At 38.3% G+C, this 16,329-nt stretch overlaps 1 protein-coding gene across 1 annotated transcript in view; it reads right to left on the reverse strand.

Moving 5' to 3' along the window:
- Nucleotides 1-16,329, reverse strand: part of ABCD3 (ATP binding cassette subfamily D member 3) — a 74,428-nt gene that overhangs the window by 19,684 nt on the left and 38,415 nt on the right. Inside the window, exons 6-13 of the mRNA XM_084873418.1 lie at nucleotides 15,301-15,398; nucleotides 14,827-14,950; nucleotides 12,277-12,333; nucleotides 8,062-8,204; nucleotides 4,897-4,966; nucleotides 2,116-2,185; nucleotides 1,938-2,035; nucleotides 1,468-1,559 (exon numbers count right to left, since the gene is read on the reverse strand). Coding sequence (XP_084729544.1) covers nucleotides 1,468-1,559; nucleotides 1,938-2,035; nucleotides 2,116-2,185; nucleotides 4,897-4,966; nucleotides 8,062-8,204; nucleotides 12,277-12,333; nucleotides 14,827-14,950; nucleotides 15,301-15,398 — 752 coding nt within the window. The remainder of the gene's footprint in view (nucleotides 1-1,467; nucleotides 1,560-1,937; nucleotides 2,036-2,115; nucleotides 2,186-4,896; nucleotides 4,967-8,061; nucleotides 8,205-12,276; nucleotides 12,334-14,826; nucleotides 14,951-15,300; nucleotides 15,399-16,329) is intronic.

A 16,329-nucleotide genomic window follows, 5' to 3' on the forward strand; every position in this document is an offset into this window, starting at 1 on the left:
ATCGGTTGAAGCGTCTGCCCCCTGGTGGTCAGTGCATGTCATAGCAACTGGACAGTGGGTCAACTATCTGCCTCCTGGTAATCAGTGCACGTCACAGTGAGTGGTTGAGCAGCATTAGCATATCACGCTTTAATTGGTTGAGTGGCCAACCAGACACTTAGCATATTAGGCTTTTAGGCTATAGGCTCTCCCAACTGGTTGCTACAACCCTGCAAACAGAAGATTTGGAAGATTCCTCTCTTATTCTAAGAGAGAAAAAGAGCCCAGTTGGTGTGGCTCAGTGGTTGAGCATCAATCCAGAAATCAAGAGGTCACCAGTTCAATTCCTGCACGTGCCCAGATTGCAGCTCGATCCTCAATTAGGGGGCATGCAGGAGGCAACCAATCAGTGATTCTCTCTTATCCCTGATATTTCTATCACCCTCTCCCTTCTTCTCTGAAATCAATAAAAAAGATATATATTAAAAAATAATTAAAGGTGTTTTAAAAAATAAAGAGGGAAAAAGAAAAAATGTTCTTAATATTAGATAGAAATCACTGTGGCAATAGAGAGGAATAGAAACTAATGACAAAAGGTTGAGGCATATAAGAATGACATGATCGTCAAAGAGAGAGTGTCTATATCAGACACAAAACAGATTTTCCTGTGAATAACAAGCAGAAATCCCCTAAAGGAACAGAAGCACCAGTATGCCATGAACTGCACCAGAAAGTTAAGTAGGAAGAATGTCAGTGTTCACCAGTGACAGAGGCTCCACACACAGTTTACAACTTCTTCTGTCTTGCCCTGAAGACTTTAAGTGCCATAGGAGGAAGGGGAGAAATAAAGAGGAAATATGCATATGAACCTCAGGCCTGGCAAAGACCTTAAGCCATCCAATTTTTCAAGATGATCTTAAATTTATGGTCCCTTTTTACATTATAGTGTGTTTTTTATACCAACCTTTTATATTAAGAGCTTGAAATACTGAAATTTTTAATTCCATTTTATGGTCTAAGAACAATTTTCTTAGATAATATGACCATATTTACAACTGTACCTACAGATACCACAGATAATTTTCATTTTATCCCATTAATATCAACTTCATCTGTTGCTAGGTTGCCAGTATCAAAGATTTAAGGGGGGGGAAAATGTATTATGGGAAACAGAAAGTTCAACTGAGAAGATTCTATTCATTAACTTAATTTTCTGTGAATAAGACTGCCATGATTGAACATTTCTCAGATTACTGAAAACCAGTGTCCATGAAGCATTTTTAGAAATCCTAATCTAGTTTAAGGCTCAAAACAACTATCTAAAAGAAAACATAAAGACTTCACTATTAGAGATAAACCTTACTTCTTTATCAAAATCAGGAGTAGCAGCTTCAGTTATCACTGATCTTAACCTCAACAGAGCATAATCACTAAGGATAACATATTTTTAAAAATTCTCTGCAACTGTTCAATACTAATCTTACTTACCCAGCCAATCTAGTCATTTCACGGCCAGCCAAAACTATTCGACCTAGAGCTTGAGACATGCGCAAAAGCATCCTTCCACTTTGGTAGTAATCCTTAAAAAGAAATAAGTATTAGTTCTCACTTACATTTCTAAGATTAAAAACTAGGTTTTCTTTTCTTTCTTTTTTTTTAAACTTTACCCAAGGATATTTTTTCCATTAATTTTGAGAGAGTGGAAGGGCAGGGAGAGACAGGTAGAAACATCGATGCAAGAGACACATTGATTGGCTGCCTCCTGCTCATGCCCAGACAGGGACCAGGGATCGAGCCTACAATCAAGGTATGTGCCCTTGACTGAAATCAAACCTGGGACTCTTCTGTCCAAAAACTGATGCTCTATCCACTGAACAAAACCGACGAGGGCAAAAACTAGTTTTCCTTATTTTTAAATTTAAATTTTCAATGTACCATTATTATTATTACTACTTTACCTCCAGAAGTTCTGAATGTGTACTCTTGAGATGTCGAGGATGAGACAAATCTAGGAAAGGGCGGCTGACAACTAGGTAACCAACTACAGTGGCAAGATCTGAAACAAAGCAAGTAAGATTTAGAATACTCCACTTTTTCCACAAATCTCATTACATATCTCTTTTATAGCATACGTACATTTGGCAATTATGCTATCGATGAAGCCCATAGAAAACCGAAACAAAATGAAATTATGCAGATGTTCCACCTGGCAGAAAGCAAAAGCAAAAATATAATTATTTTCTATGTTTAAAAACATACAAATTTACCATAAGGATAAAAGAAACTGTGTAATATATTTATTCAGAGATTTACTGAGTGCAAATGATTTCTGATTATATTGTGTATCACATTTCATCAAGCACAATGATGATCTCAAAGCAGGTGCCAAACAAACACTTCCTGAAACCATTTTTATACAAACAGAATGAAAATTACATAAAGACTGTTAATGGGGGGTCCTGAACATGTAATAGTAAAATGATATTTCTTCACAATACTATGAGATACATATATGCTTTCCTTTGTTTTGATTATTGGTTGTTAAGGATGAGAGCATTTAGACTGAACACTAGCAATCCAGATTGGCACTCAATGCTTTACTTTAGTTGGAGAAATCTAGTTTGTGATGAATGATATCACTACTCAATCTAAATTAAGGCCACTAAGTCCCAGTGTGTAGCTTTAATCTGAGCATGCATTATCTAAAATTACAATTCTAAAAATATTTTTTATTCTGCATCTTTAGTGTTCTCACATTTTTCATCTACTGGATTATTCAAGATCCTGCATGATCTGACACTGGGCTCTATCTTAAACCTCATCTGCTTCTACCTTGCTCCTTTGACTGAGTTCCAGAAATGCAGCTTTCGAAAACATGCTCCTGCCTAAAGCTTTCCTCTTGCCGTGCTCGCTGCCTGGAATAAGTCTTCCTAGATACTGTTAACACCCCCCACTTCAAATGGGTTTCTGATAAAATGCCACCTCCTCAAAAAAGATCCTGCCTTCCCGCTAAAACACCTAATAAACAGCCTCCATCATACTCTACCACTTTATCTTATTATATATTTGGTCACAGAGTTCATTTCCATCTGAAATCATAGAAACTATCCAGTTGTTTACATGTTTATTGACTCCTCCACTAAAATGTGGCTTTCCTAAGTACTGGCTAGCTTGTTCTTACTACCTTCTGCAAAAGAACAATGGCTGGAACATTTAGTCAGTGAATCTTGTGTGCTACATCCTGTGCTCAATATGAAAGATACAACAATGAATAGAACAGATAAAGTTCCTGAGCTCATGGGGTTTACAATCTAATGAAACAGACAAACTAATAAACAAACAAACCAGGTAATTATAAATTGCAATATATGCATTTAAGGACACAGATCATTAAAATGGAAAGTAACTGGTGGAGGCCATTTCAGACAGACTAATCAGAGAAGGAAAGGCATCAATAAGATGTAAACTTTTGGGATGAAATGTAAAGGATAAGTATAAACAAACCAAGTGAAGGGTGGGCTGGTGAACAACAGTGTCCTGGAAAATTACTTTAAATGCAATTTAGTGAGCACTATCAAAGTTGTCATGCTAAATATACTTGAAGAAAAATTCAATTTGTGAAGTAATTTTAAATGGCAATCATTTTAATCTTCTTAAGTCACTTCAAATATGTATTAAATTTCACCAGCTTCCACTAAAATGTAAGCTCCATAAAGGCAGGATTTTGCCATCACATTCATCACTGTTAACACACTAGCACCTAGAACAGGCTCAGGCAACTAGATGGCATTCAATATCTTTTGAATGAATAATAAATAAAATTACTTGCATTCAAATTTTCCAAGTGGCAAGTAAATAAAAACTGAAATATAGTTTCCACAAGAAACAATGTTTATATTCTAAATTAAGGGCCAAGAAACTATGGCCCACAGTCCAAATCCAGCCTTATTAGAACACAGCCACACTCATTCATGTATATAAAGTACTAGTGGCCCGGTGCACAAAGTTCATGCACTTGGCTAGGGCGGGGGAGAGGTTTCTCAGCCCAGCCCAGCCCGCACTCTCTGTCTGGGAGCCCTCGAGGAATGTCCAACTGATGGATGTCAGACTGATGGATGTCCAACTGATGTCAGCCGGCAGACAGACATCCTAGGGGTCCTTACTACTGCTGTGGAGCCTGGCTTTTGGCTAAGCAGTGCTCCCTCGGGGGGAACACACTGACTACCAGGGGGCAGCTCCTGGGTTGAGTGTCTGCCCCCTGGTGGTCAGTGAGTGTCATAGTGATCAGTCGTTATGCTGTTTGATCAATCTGCATGTTAGCCATTTATTACATAGAATACTAGAGGCCCAATACACGAAATTTGTGTAAGAGTAGGCCTTCCTTTCCCCAGCTGATGGCACCAGCTTCCCTCTGGCACCCAGGACCCGGGCTTCCCTCAAAGCCCTGCCTTTGTCCACAAGCTGATATGGCCTAATTAGCATATTACACTTTTATTATCATAGATTATAGATGGCTACATTTGAGTGGCAGATTTGAATACCTTTAATAGAGACCATAAGACCTGAAAAGCCTAAACTATATATGCATTATCTTGTTCTTTACAGAAAAAGTTTGCTGGCACCTGCTCTAAATAATCTTCACAGTATTTTTATGAATGCTATTGAAACATATTTTCTGTAGAAATCACTAAATTTATCACTAAATAAGACTCCTTATGCAACCTCTATAAAAATATGCTCACAATTACCTTTAATAAATCTACGATTTTATAATTAGGCAACTTAATATATTGATATGATAGTTTTTATTCTCATAATGTTTAATGAAAACAATATATTTGTATTTTTACATAAGCAAAAAACAAACAAACAAAAAAAACCTTTCCCAAATACATGAGCCTTAGCATGTTTTCTTACCAGTTTTTGGAAGACTGCATGGATTGTCTGCTTTTCTCTTTTATTCCCATCATAAAAGGCAATTTCTTCACTATTAAAAAAAATAATTTAGCAATTAATTTTTATGTTAACCAAGCCTGAAAAATTGCAAAACAGTATTTTATGACTGAATATTTTTATTTAAATGGCATTTTGTGACTAAGAGCTTACCAAGTACATCTCAAGCAGTGGTCTGCACTTAAGATCCAGCTCCAGACTCAGTTGATCAGAGCATAGGAATACATACCTGACTAGATCACAGACTGGACTGCAGCCATGTGTTATATGTGCCATATGTAACTGGCTGGGAAAAGTATGCTGAGCTAACCCTCAGAAATCAGAATGAAGAAATAAGAAATGAGAAGGAAGCTGCCATGATATACAGAAGGCAGGGCAGGGACAGCCATCATACACTACATACTGAGTACAGACCAAGATAGGAAGGAAAGGGGAAAACAACAGCTAGAGAAAGACAGATAGTGATGCCATGATATACAGCCTTTGAAAGACAGAAAAGAAAACTCAGACTTCACAGCCTCACAGTGCCAGTTCCCAGGGGGCCTCGCTGCATAATTGTTCTTATTCTTGGAACCCCACCAAATCCTCACAACTTGGGTTCTCTTGAGCTGGTTAGAATGGGCCCACAGGATCTTGACCAGAAATAAAAGGGTTAGTTTACACATGAAGAAAGGTTCAGTGTAATTAAGTAAATTTGCTAAAGTCATACAGCTAGCAAGTCAAGCAGCTGAGATTAAAAATGACCATATCTGACCCTCCTGTTTCAGTCTTTCCATTTTATTCTGTGTGATATAAACTTTCCCAGCAAAGCACCACTTACAGCAAAGGAAAGTAAAGATTTATGTAGGAATCATGAAGGCACAGTTAAAACAGCCTTCAATTAACACCTAATAATTATTTCATGTTTCTTTTCTCCCTTAATAATTTATGTGAATTTCATATTCTATTCCAAAATATGCCTGTATTTCTCCATCATAAGAATAAGGCAACTTCTACTTCAATTCCTTTAAGTATATAAAATTAACTTTATAAAGACTCATCATATTTGACTTGTTTCATGGTTCCCTTGATACAATGATAGAGCCCCAAAAGCATCAGAAACATAAATATAATTCTGCCCTTGTAATTAGTTTTTCTTACTTTCTTCGATCTCCTCTTTACATTTAAGCTGATGGAAGAAGATGGAGTAAAAATTCTTCTTCCCCTGAACTGAGTCAGCTTAGACCCCCTCTAAAACCTGAAAGGACAAGACATCCTAGAGTACTGATGGCTGCCTTTCCAACATCTATTCTCATCCTCATCCTTTTTCCTAAGAGAACGCTAATTTTCTTAAAGTTACCTAACCTTTTCAGGTTATCCAAAAGGTTTGGTAATGGCTTCAACACCATCTATAGGGGATGAGTTTCTATGTTCTAAGCCAATCATTTGCTCTAAGTGCTTGAAGCATGACTGAGCAAAACACAATTCTGGCCAATGAAATGTGAAAGAAGGTCTGCAGTAGGGCTTCTGGGGAAGCTGCCTTGCTCTCATACAGCAGAAAAGATGGCTCCTCAACAATTGTTTCTAGACTTTTTGCAAGGGAAGAAGCTTAATGAGATTTGGAACTACTTTAGAAATCTTGTTACCACAAGGAGAATCAGGCTGAAGAAAGGGACAACATAAAAGGAGGCAGAGCAAAGAGAACATCAAAGAAGAGTCAGGAATTGCTCTATCTTATGAGTTTTTATGTGAAGTAGTAAATGTTCTTAGGTTGGAGCCCTCTGAGTCAGGGTTTTCTGTTTCTTACAATAGAAAGAATCCTGGCTGATACTATCTTTCAGTCACTTGGCAAATCACCTCTCTATGCAACCATCTATTCTCTGCCTCCCGGAGCATAAAACCTTATTTAAAACCATTACCATTTTTGCAATATAGGAAAGTAAAAGAAGAGGGAACTATTAAAAGAGTAATTTTGTAAATGCCTATAGAGTAATAATAAATGTTAGTACCCTAAAAATAACATACAGTTAACAGATCAATATATGAGAAATTTTACAGCTGCTACTTATCAAAAACTGTCCTATAAACAGACTGAGGAATTTCAGAGGGAAGGTGGGAAGAGATTAACCAAATAACTTATATACATATATTTATTACCCATGGACACAGATAATAGAGTGGTATAGAATGGTGGGAGAGGATTGGGATCTGGGTAAACGAGGAAATGGGGGTGGAGGGGGAACAACAGGAGGAGGGGTAGATAGCTATAATCCTCTCAATAATAAATATTGGAAAAAAATAAAAGAAAAATTTTAAAAACTGTCCTTTAGCCCTGGCTGATTTGGCTCAGTGGATAGAGCATCAGCCTGTGGACTAAAGAGTCTCAGGTTTGGTTCTGGTCAAGGGCACATGCCCAAGTTGTGGTTTTGATCCCAGTGGGAGCATGCAGGATGCAGCCTATCAGAGATTCTCTTTCATCAATAATGTTTCTATCTCTCCCTCTCCCTTCCTCTCTGAAGTCAATAAAAATGTATTTTTTGGGAGGGAAAATTGTCCAGTAAGCTATATACATTTCATATTTCATCCTCAAAACAGGTCTATGTTATCTACCTATTATAAACAAAAAAAGTGAAGCTATCTACAACTTAACAAAAGTTATTGAATATATATAATGGATGAGTAGAAGAGGTAGATTTTGAAACTAATCAAAGCTCAATACTTTTTCTTCCTATTTTGGATTTTTGTAGAAAATAGGTAGAGGCACATGCAGTAAGACTGAATTACTGAGTATTACAAATATAGTCTTAAAAACATTTTGGGATAAATTGAGACAAAAATTTCTTTGAAGTATTATACATAAATTTGAATTGTATTTTGACTATGTTTAAAGTAAAATTAACAGAAAATTAGTCAATAACATAAAGATGAATCAGAAATAATAGTTAACTAGAAAAAATATTATAAAACTGATAGCCTTCAAAATGTATATTTTCAGAAGAGGTAAATACACACACACACACACACACATATACACACACACCTAATTTCAGTAACCGTGTTACTGAATTTTTTAGTCAACTTACATGATATCAATATATATAAAAATAAATTTTTAGTACAGCTAAATAGATTTAATACATTTCTCCTTACCTGTTTGTTATGAGCCGGGAATTAACATATCTATACTCTCCTTCATATTTTTGCTCAGTTATTGTCATCTTCCCAATGGGTCTTCTAAGTCGAGTTAGGAATAGCCCAGAAACAAGCAAATAGGCCATCATGCTCGCTGGGCCCTATTATTAAATTGCAAGAGAAAGATACAAAGTTCAAGGATATCCAATAAATTTATTGAACACAACATATACAATTTCTATAATTAAGTTGAACTTTTGATTTTCTCTCTTCTTTTCTGAAAAAACAAAACAAAACAAAAAAACACACAAACACACTGGACCTCTAAGCTTTTACTACTCATCTACTGTTCCTCCCACCTCTGGCAGCTCATCCCCAGCTCTCCCAAATATGCTCACCTAAGAACTCCTAATTGCAGTCAGTCATCATCACTCTTTATGGCATCTAAAACTCTTCCAATGGAACTCTTCTTGATATTTACTCAAGATTCCAGAATAATTCAGACTCCTTTTTACCTTCTCTTTGAATGTTAATCTTCTCTGAGGTTTCTTTCTTAGCTTTCTTCTCCCAAATTTATATCTCTAGTCCCATCACTCCTAAAAATCCAAGACACTATTTCCAAGTATTATTCATCTTCACCTCACTGCTCTGTAGAGCCTCAAGCTTAGCTCCTCCAAACAAGCTCCATCTGCCTTCCCATTCTCATAGATCTTGCTTCCAGCTCTACATTTTCTAACTTGATAAGGGATCTCATTGCCCACTGGCCATTTCAAGAAAGAGTCTTCAAGCTGACCTTTCCAAGCTCATCACAACACTTCCCTCATTCCCATATACATGCTATGTTCTGCCATACTAAAATAATTGTTTCCTGAACATGCCATTCCATGAAGTTTTTCTTATGTTTGGCAAGCCTGATATTTAGGGATGTCTACTAATCCTTCTCAAAGCAGCTCAAATATCACCTCCAATTCTTCCAAGAGTAAATACTTTATTCAAACTTCTATTATTGGACTTACCACTCTGCATTATAATTGCTTGAATACCTCTTTTGTCAGATCCTAATTTCTCCTCAGTAGTTCTTCTCTTACTCATCTTTTGATTCCTACTACCCAGAACAATATGTGTAGAATATAGTGTGTATTCAAGATTTTTAAAATTAAATACAACTGATTCAATGCATTGAAACAGTATGGGCAAAAATGTAACTAAAACAGTTTCTACCTTCAAAAAAATGAAGAATCAGATAAAATTTTAAAAGTACCATAAAAATATTACAGCATAGAAATAAGACGGATTAGATCTATTCACTTCTTATAATGAAAACATGCAATAAGAATAATTAAGTCTGGATCATGAAATAGCAAAAAGAAAAGTAGACAATAAAACTCAAATAGAAAACTGATTTTCCCAGCTTTTTGGAAAGGAACAAAAACCACTATATAAATTATTTACTAATCAACTACAAAATATCCTATCTAACAAAAGGGTAATATGCAAATTAACTATCACTCCATCACAAATATGACAGCACCCATAACCACAAGATGGTGACACCCAGTCCCCTCAGCCTCGCCAGAGTCCCCCAGTCCTGGGGCTGCTGTCGCTGAGAGCAGGCAGCGTGAGCAGCTTGCTTTGTCGCTGTGGTGATGCCCCAGCTGCGGAGGGCCTCTGGGTGCACAGGGCTGCCAGCCCGCAGCCTCTGCAGCTGAGCGCAGGCCTGGAGAGGAGATGGCAGGCCTGCCTCCCATAGAAGCAGCATGGCTCCCGTGGAAGCAGTGCAGCTCCTGGTGGCACAATGCGGTTCCTGCCGGCTCCTGTGGAAGTAGCAGGCAGCCTACTGTGCATATCACGTAGTGGGCTACTAGTGTGTGTGTGTGTGTGTGTGTGTGTGTGTGTGTGTGTGTGTGTGTGTATATATATATATAATATATATGATAATTAGCTGGTGTCACGACTGCTCATAGGCTGCATTATGACCACTCAGCAGGAGCTGTGCATAAAGATAGGAGGGAGGGGACTGCGTGCCACCCCCAGCCCCAGAGACCACGGGGAGGCTGAGGCTGGGGTGGGCCGGAGTGGAGGCACAAGACACAGAAGCACCTGCCCCCACCCTAGCAGACACAATGCAGTGCCCGGTGCTACACGGGTCAGGCGCGGGTCCCAGCCCCCCACAGGGTGCCTCCTCACACAGGAGTGGACACACAACACACGGAGAGGCTGGGGGCAACCCAAAACAGAGACACAACAAACAGGAGCACCTGCCCCCACCCCAGCAGATGCAACATGGCGGCCGGGGGCGTGCTCTCAGCGGATGCCACGTGGCTCAGAGCATGCCCCCATCCCAGGCAACACAACATGGTGGCAGGCACTACACAGGTCAGGGGTGGATTCCAGTCCTCGACGGGTGCCTCCTCACATGATTTCAATCAGTGCTCGGACTCTATTATATACACATACATACACACACAACACACACACCAACTACATTATTATATGATTACTAGAGGTCCGCTGCACGTAATCACGTACAGGTGGGATCCCTCAGCCTGGCCGGTGATCGGGGCCGGCTGCCCGAGGGGAAGGACCATGGAATGTTGGCCAGCTGCAGGATGTTGGTTTTGGGAGTGCAGTGATCACCTGGGGACAGTTCCTGCACTGAGCGTCTGCCCCTTGGTGATCAATGCACGTCATAGCAACCAGATAACTGGTCATTCAGTTGCTTAGGCTTTTATAATATATCCTATATAATAAAAGCCTAGTAGGCAAAGTGTCTGGTCATCTGTTCAACTAATCAAAGCATAATACACTAATGATATGCTAAGACTGCTCAACCACTCACTATGACATGCACTGACCACCAGGGGGCAGATGGTAGATCAGTCGGCTAGTTGCTATGGCATGCACTGACCACCAGGGAGCAGACGCTACAACCGGTAGGATAGCTTGCTGCTGGGGTGTGGCTGATTCGGACTGAGCAAGATGGGCCTGGAACACCTTGGAGCCCTCCCACAGCCCCTCCCAGACTGGCCAACCTCCCATATCCCTCCCCTGTCCCAATTATGAACAGATGGGGTTCATCGGCTTGGCCTGCACCCTCCCACAATCTGGGACCCCTCAGGGGATGCTGGAGAGCCGGTTTCGGCCCAATACCACAGGCCAGGCTGAGGGACCCCACCAAAGCACTGGTCCTCTAGTATGCATATAAGATCCTTGGTTAATCTCTTTCCGCCCTCTCCACTTTCCTCTGAGATTCATCAGTCTGTTCCAATTTCCATGCCTGTGTGTTGAGCATCTGCTCACTGGTGGTCAGTGCGCATTATAGCTACTGGCCCGTGGGCCGGTTGCTTAGGCTTTTATATATATAGACTAGTGGTCCGGTGCATTAAATTTGTGCACAGGGGAGACGGGTTGCCTCTCAGCCCAGCCTGCACCCCCTCCAATCTGGGACCTCTCAGGGATCAGGCTTAAACCAGCAGTTGGACATCCCCCTTGCAATCTGGGACCATTGGCTCCTAACCACTCACTTGCCTGCCTGCCTGATTGCCCCTAACCACTCTACCTGCCAGCCTACTTGCCCTCAACTGCCCCCCCCACCAGCCTTCTCGCCCCCAACCGCCCCCCTTGCTGGCCTGATCATCCCCAACTGCCCCCACCTGTGGCCTGCTGGCCTCTAACTGTGCCCCCTACCAGCCTACTTGCCCCAACTGCCCCCTTGCTGCCCCAATCACCCCCAACTGCCCTCCCCTCCTGGCCTGATCATCCCTAACCTTCTCTGCCTAACATGGCTTTGTCCGGAAGGACGTCCAGAAGGTCTCCCATTCTAATTAGCATATTACCCTTGTATTAGTATAGGTAACAATAACATTACATATTAAATGACTAAAGTTAAACTTTAATAAGAATACTCAGGAAAAAATTAAAGGTCATTCTTGCCAACACAAATATCAGAGACAGGGTAATTAGGCTCATGAAACAACATTTATAATCATAAAATATCCTTGAAACTGGCATAGCCATTCTAAAAGTATTCCTGATATTTTAACATTCAGATTTCTTATTTAAAGTATTGTCTCCGAATCTCTTTTTAGACATTACTTTGCAACAATAAGTACATGTATGTTCAATGTTAAACACTGCACTTATGGTTATCAATACCACAAAAGTTTTCCAAGTATCTTATTTAAGAAAAATTTAAAAGCCATATTAAAAATAAATAAATAAAAGTAAACTCACCTGAGCTCCTATTGCACTCGTTAACTTGAAGATATACAAAACTATGTCTAAAAATGGCTGTAAAAAAAATATAAGAAGGTATATCATTAAAATTACCTAAGTTGATAGCTAATACAACATTAAATACAAAATGCTATTTAACATATAACATGTAATTGTTAACATGTAGAGTTTCCACTGTGTATAATGTAATGTAACAATATGTTGATCAATTATTAGATAAAAGGCAGTTCTTATTGTTAAAAAATAGAAAATGGAAAAGCCTGACCAATGTCTACTGACTGGTGGGAAAAACTTTTCATCAACTAAGATAGCTCTACTGTGATAACTGACCATTAGTAACTAAGCAATTTCTTAAGGTAGTGCAAAGACATAAATAAAATGACCCAAAGTTGTAACCCCAAATGTGCTACCAGTTTTTCTGGTTTCTATATATGTTCACCTATAAAATGAGAGGCTCTTCCTGCTCTTATTACTGTTTGATTCTATTATTTTGTCAGAACATCTATATGTTGAAATAACATAGTAAGCCTATTTATGAATATAATTTTCTGATATAAAATTAAAATTTCTAGAACTAAAACAATACATTAAGAACCTCATACAGAGACAGCTCAACTGATATGCTAAAAATGTTTTTTAAAGGGGTTTTCAAAAATTCCAAATTGTGTTAATTCACTTAAGTTTATAGCTACCCCTTTTTAACTATATATACATTATAATGATCAGAGACTTGGTTTATTAATTGGCTTGTACTAATTTATTTTTGCCTTATAAACTATTAGACTTTTAAAATTCAAGTACATTTAAAAGTTGATAAAAATGACTCATTGTATAAGTCAGAATTCAAACAATAAAATAATATTAAAAGTAGATATATTGTAATGCATAGCAATTAATTTGGTATTTTATTCTACTGCAGATTTAACAACACCTGAGCTGTAGACTTGCTCAAGTGCCAAGATGTAAAGACTAGAAGTCGAAAAACTTTACATATTACCCCACACATACATATAGAACAAACTCTAAAATATGGTAATGGACTGATAAATCTCAGAGGGAAGGGGGAGACAAAAACAGATTAACCAAAGAGCTTACATGCATATATGCATAACCCACAGTCCCAGACTGTAGTGTGGTAGGCCCAGGGGAGTGGGGTGGGATGGGGGTGGCGAGCAGGCGGGGAAAGAGGGGACATCTGTAATACTTCCAACAATAAAGATAAATTTAAACAATAAATAAATAAAAAAAATTGGTAGCCGAAACTGGTTTGGCTCAGTGGATAGAGCATCGGCCTGCGGACTGAAAGGGCATGTACCTTGGTTGTGGGCATCACCCGTAGGGGGTGTGCAAGAGGCAGCTGATTGACGATTCTCTCTCATCGATGTTTCTAACTCTCTATCCCTCTCTCTTCCTCTCTGTAAGAAATCAATAAAATATATATATATTTTTTTAAATGTGATAATGGGTGAAAAGAAACCTGAATTACTGAATAACATAGTTTTGTCAGAGTTCCTAGAGTTTGGAGTCAGTTAACAAAGGCTTCTAGAGAGCAGCATAAAGACAAGGTTTGGCCTGAAGTGAAAAGGTATCTTAGCAGTGGACCTATCGTGAGGAATGTATCTCTTGTGGATACATATTACTTTTCTAACAATTGCCTATCCTCCCTCCATCCACCTGGTTGAAGCACAGCATTCCTGTTCTTACACTGTGACCCTTGCATATGCATTTCTGGATCAACTGTCGCCACAGGCAAAGGTACTACAAATGGTCCAGTCTGAGACAAGCTCCCACCCCAGACCAAGAGCTGTCATGTTCATCCAAGTGGGAAATGGAGCCTCATCTAAAATGAAGAGGGGAGGAAATGCTTTGTAGAAAGTCTCACAGGTACCCACTGCATGTCCAAGTCCATATAAGAGGTAATGGCCAAGAAGATAGCTTCATGAGAAGACTAGAGCAAAAGCTAAGGGTGGTGAGATAATATGAATAAGATAAGAACTGAGGAATTAGAAGGAAAAACTGGTTAAAGCCTATCATCTGAAAGAACTTTGGCAATACTCTGGGAAGGGGGAGAAACAGTAATTAGAAAATCAAAATAAATTAGTATCTTATGAAAGTTTTTTTTTACTATTATTTAAATAATCCAATAGAATTGGAGATACTGAAGGAGAGAATTGGGCAGAAGGAAGTGCTAGCCTAATGGTAATGGATGCAGAACTAGAAGCATAAATTGACCACAGTTCTCTTAACAGTTGCAGAAATTAGGCCAAAAGATAAAAATGTAAATTTTTGTTGTTTTACTGAAATCAGCCTGAATATTCTTATGAAATCTTTACAAGATACTAAATTCTAAGTTCTTAGCTAAAGCACATAAAAATAACATAAAAAATTTAAATAATTATAGTTAAAACTATTAAAACTCAAATTTTCTTATAAAGTATTAAATATTTACAGGATGCTCTTATATGAATCAAAACAATCCTACATAAATTTGCTGAGATTCAAAATTCAATAAATTAACAAGTAATAACAAAAAATTAAGAAACTTACCTTACTAAGATTTGAATACAGATCAACTACACTGTTACAAAACTTTTCTACATCTTGTGTAAGCAGCTGGTCTGGGTTAGCTATTCTGTTGTCCAGATTTCCCATTTTATAATATGTGAAAGCTCTAAAATAGCAATAAGAAAATGACTTTAAAACAAATGATATTTAAAAACTCACATTATACTACTTAGTTCATATTAATAGAAACAGAAAAGTTTGGAGCTGGATGAGACCCCAGAGACTGTCCTAATTTACTTTAAAGATGAGGAAACAAGCCTAGAGAAGGATGACTTGCCAAATAATGGAAGAGCCAGAATTATAGATTCTAAATACTGAGTCTTTCCTTATATGTTTCTGGGTCTACAAGCAATGTTCTTGAAAACATAGCCAACAAAAAAGAAAATCTACATCTCAACAACATAAGTATTATCGTTCAATTTAAGTATTTTAATATAAAAATAGGTTATTACTTACTGGAGATACTCCTCATAGAGGTATTTAGTTAGCCTTACTCGGAAGCACAGTTTGAGCTCATTTAACCCAAACTTCAAGAAGTTATTAACCAGAGAGATCTAAAACAAACAAACACATATTACTGATTTTGCTTAATTTCTTACTAAATCATAATGTATTTCTCTGTCATTGGCTATGTCCCCAAATCCTGTAATTTTTATAATTAATAGTCCAAATTTATATACTTCAGTTCTGTTCTACTTAAAATTTACAAAGATAGAAAATGAACATGCTAAACCAAAGGCTCTATTATCCTGATATGTTAAACTTTACTTGGAACTTAATTTTAGAGTATGTTAATATCATTAATTCTGACAAGTCTCTTGCTACCTTTTATTTTGGTAGGAAAAAAAAAAGCCAAATGTGTCACTTTCCTATCTAATGTAAAGGACTTGCTTTTAGAAGTACTGACATTTAAGTGTATACTTTCTTCTTCCTACTATCAGTGTTACAACCTCAGACAATGAAATTCTATACATATTGCATCTGCATTTGTATTAAAAAGTAGTAAAGATCGACCAGCAGGTATCAGTGGTTAAGCATCAACCTTTAAAAGAGGAGATCATGGTTTGATTCCCGGTCGGGATACATGCCCAAGTTTCAGGCTTGATCCCCAGTACGGGGCATGTAGGAGGTACCCAATGATTCTCTCTCATCACTGGTGTTTCTCTCTCTCTCTCTCTCTCTCTCTCTCTCTCTCTCTCTCTCTCTCTCTCTCTCTCTCTCTCTCTCTCTCTCTCTCTCTCCTTTCCCTTCCTCTCTGAAATCAATTAAAAAAATATATATTTTTTAAAAGTCTTACACCTACAGATTATTTCTAGAGTCATATTTACTACTTTTTCCCATCATTATATTAAAAGTAGAGGCCCAGTGCATGAAATTCATGCATGGGTAGGATCCCTAGGCCTGGCCAGCGATCAGGGCCAATTGGGGCCTTTGTTCCATGGTGGTCAGCACACATCATAGCAAACGATAGAACTCCCGGTCTCT

The sequence above is a fragment of the Pipistrellus hanaki genome (assembly GCF_964339955.1).
Source record: "Pipistrellus hanaki genome assembly, chromosome: 2".
Taxonomy (NCBI): domain Eukaryota; kingdom Metazoa; phylum Chordata; class Mammalia; order Chiroptera; family Vespertilionidae; genus Pipistrellus; species Pipistrellus hanaki.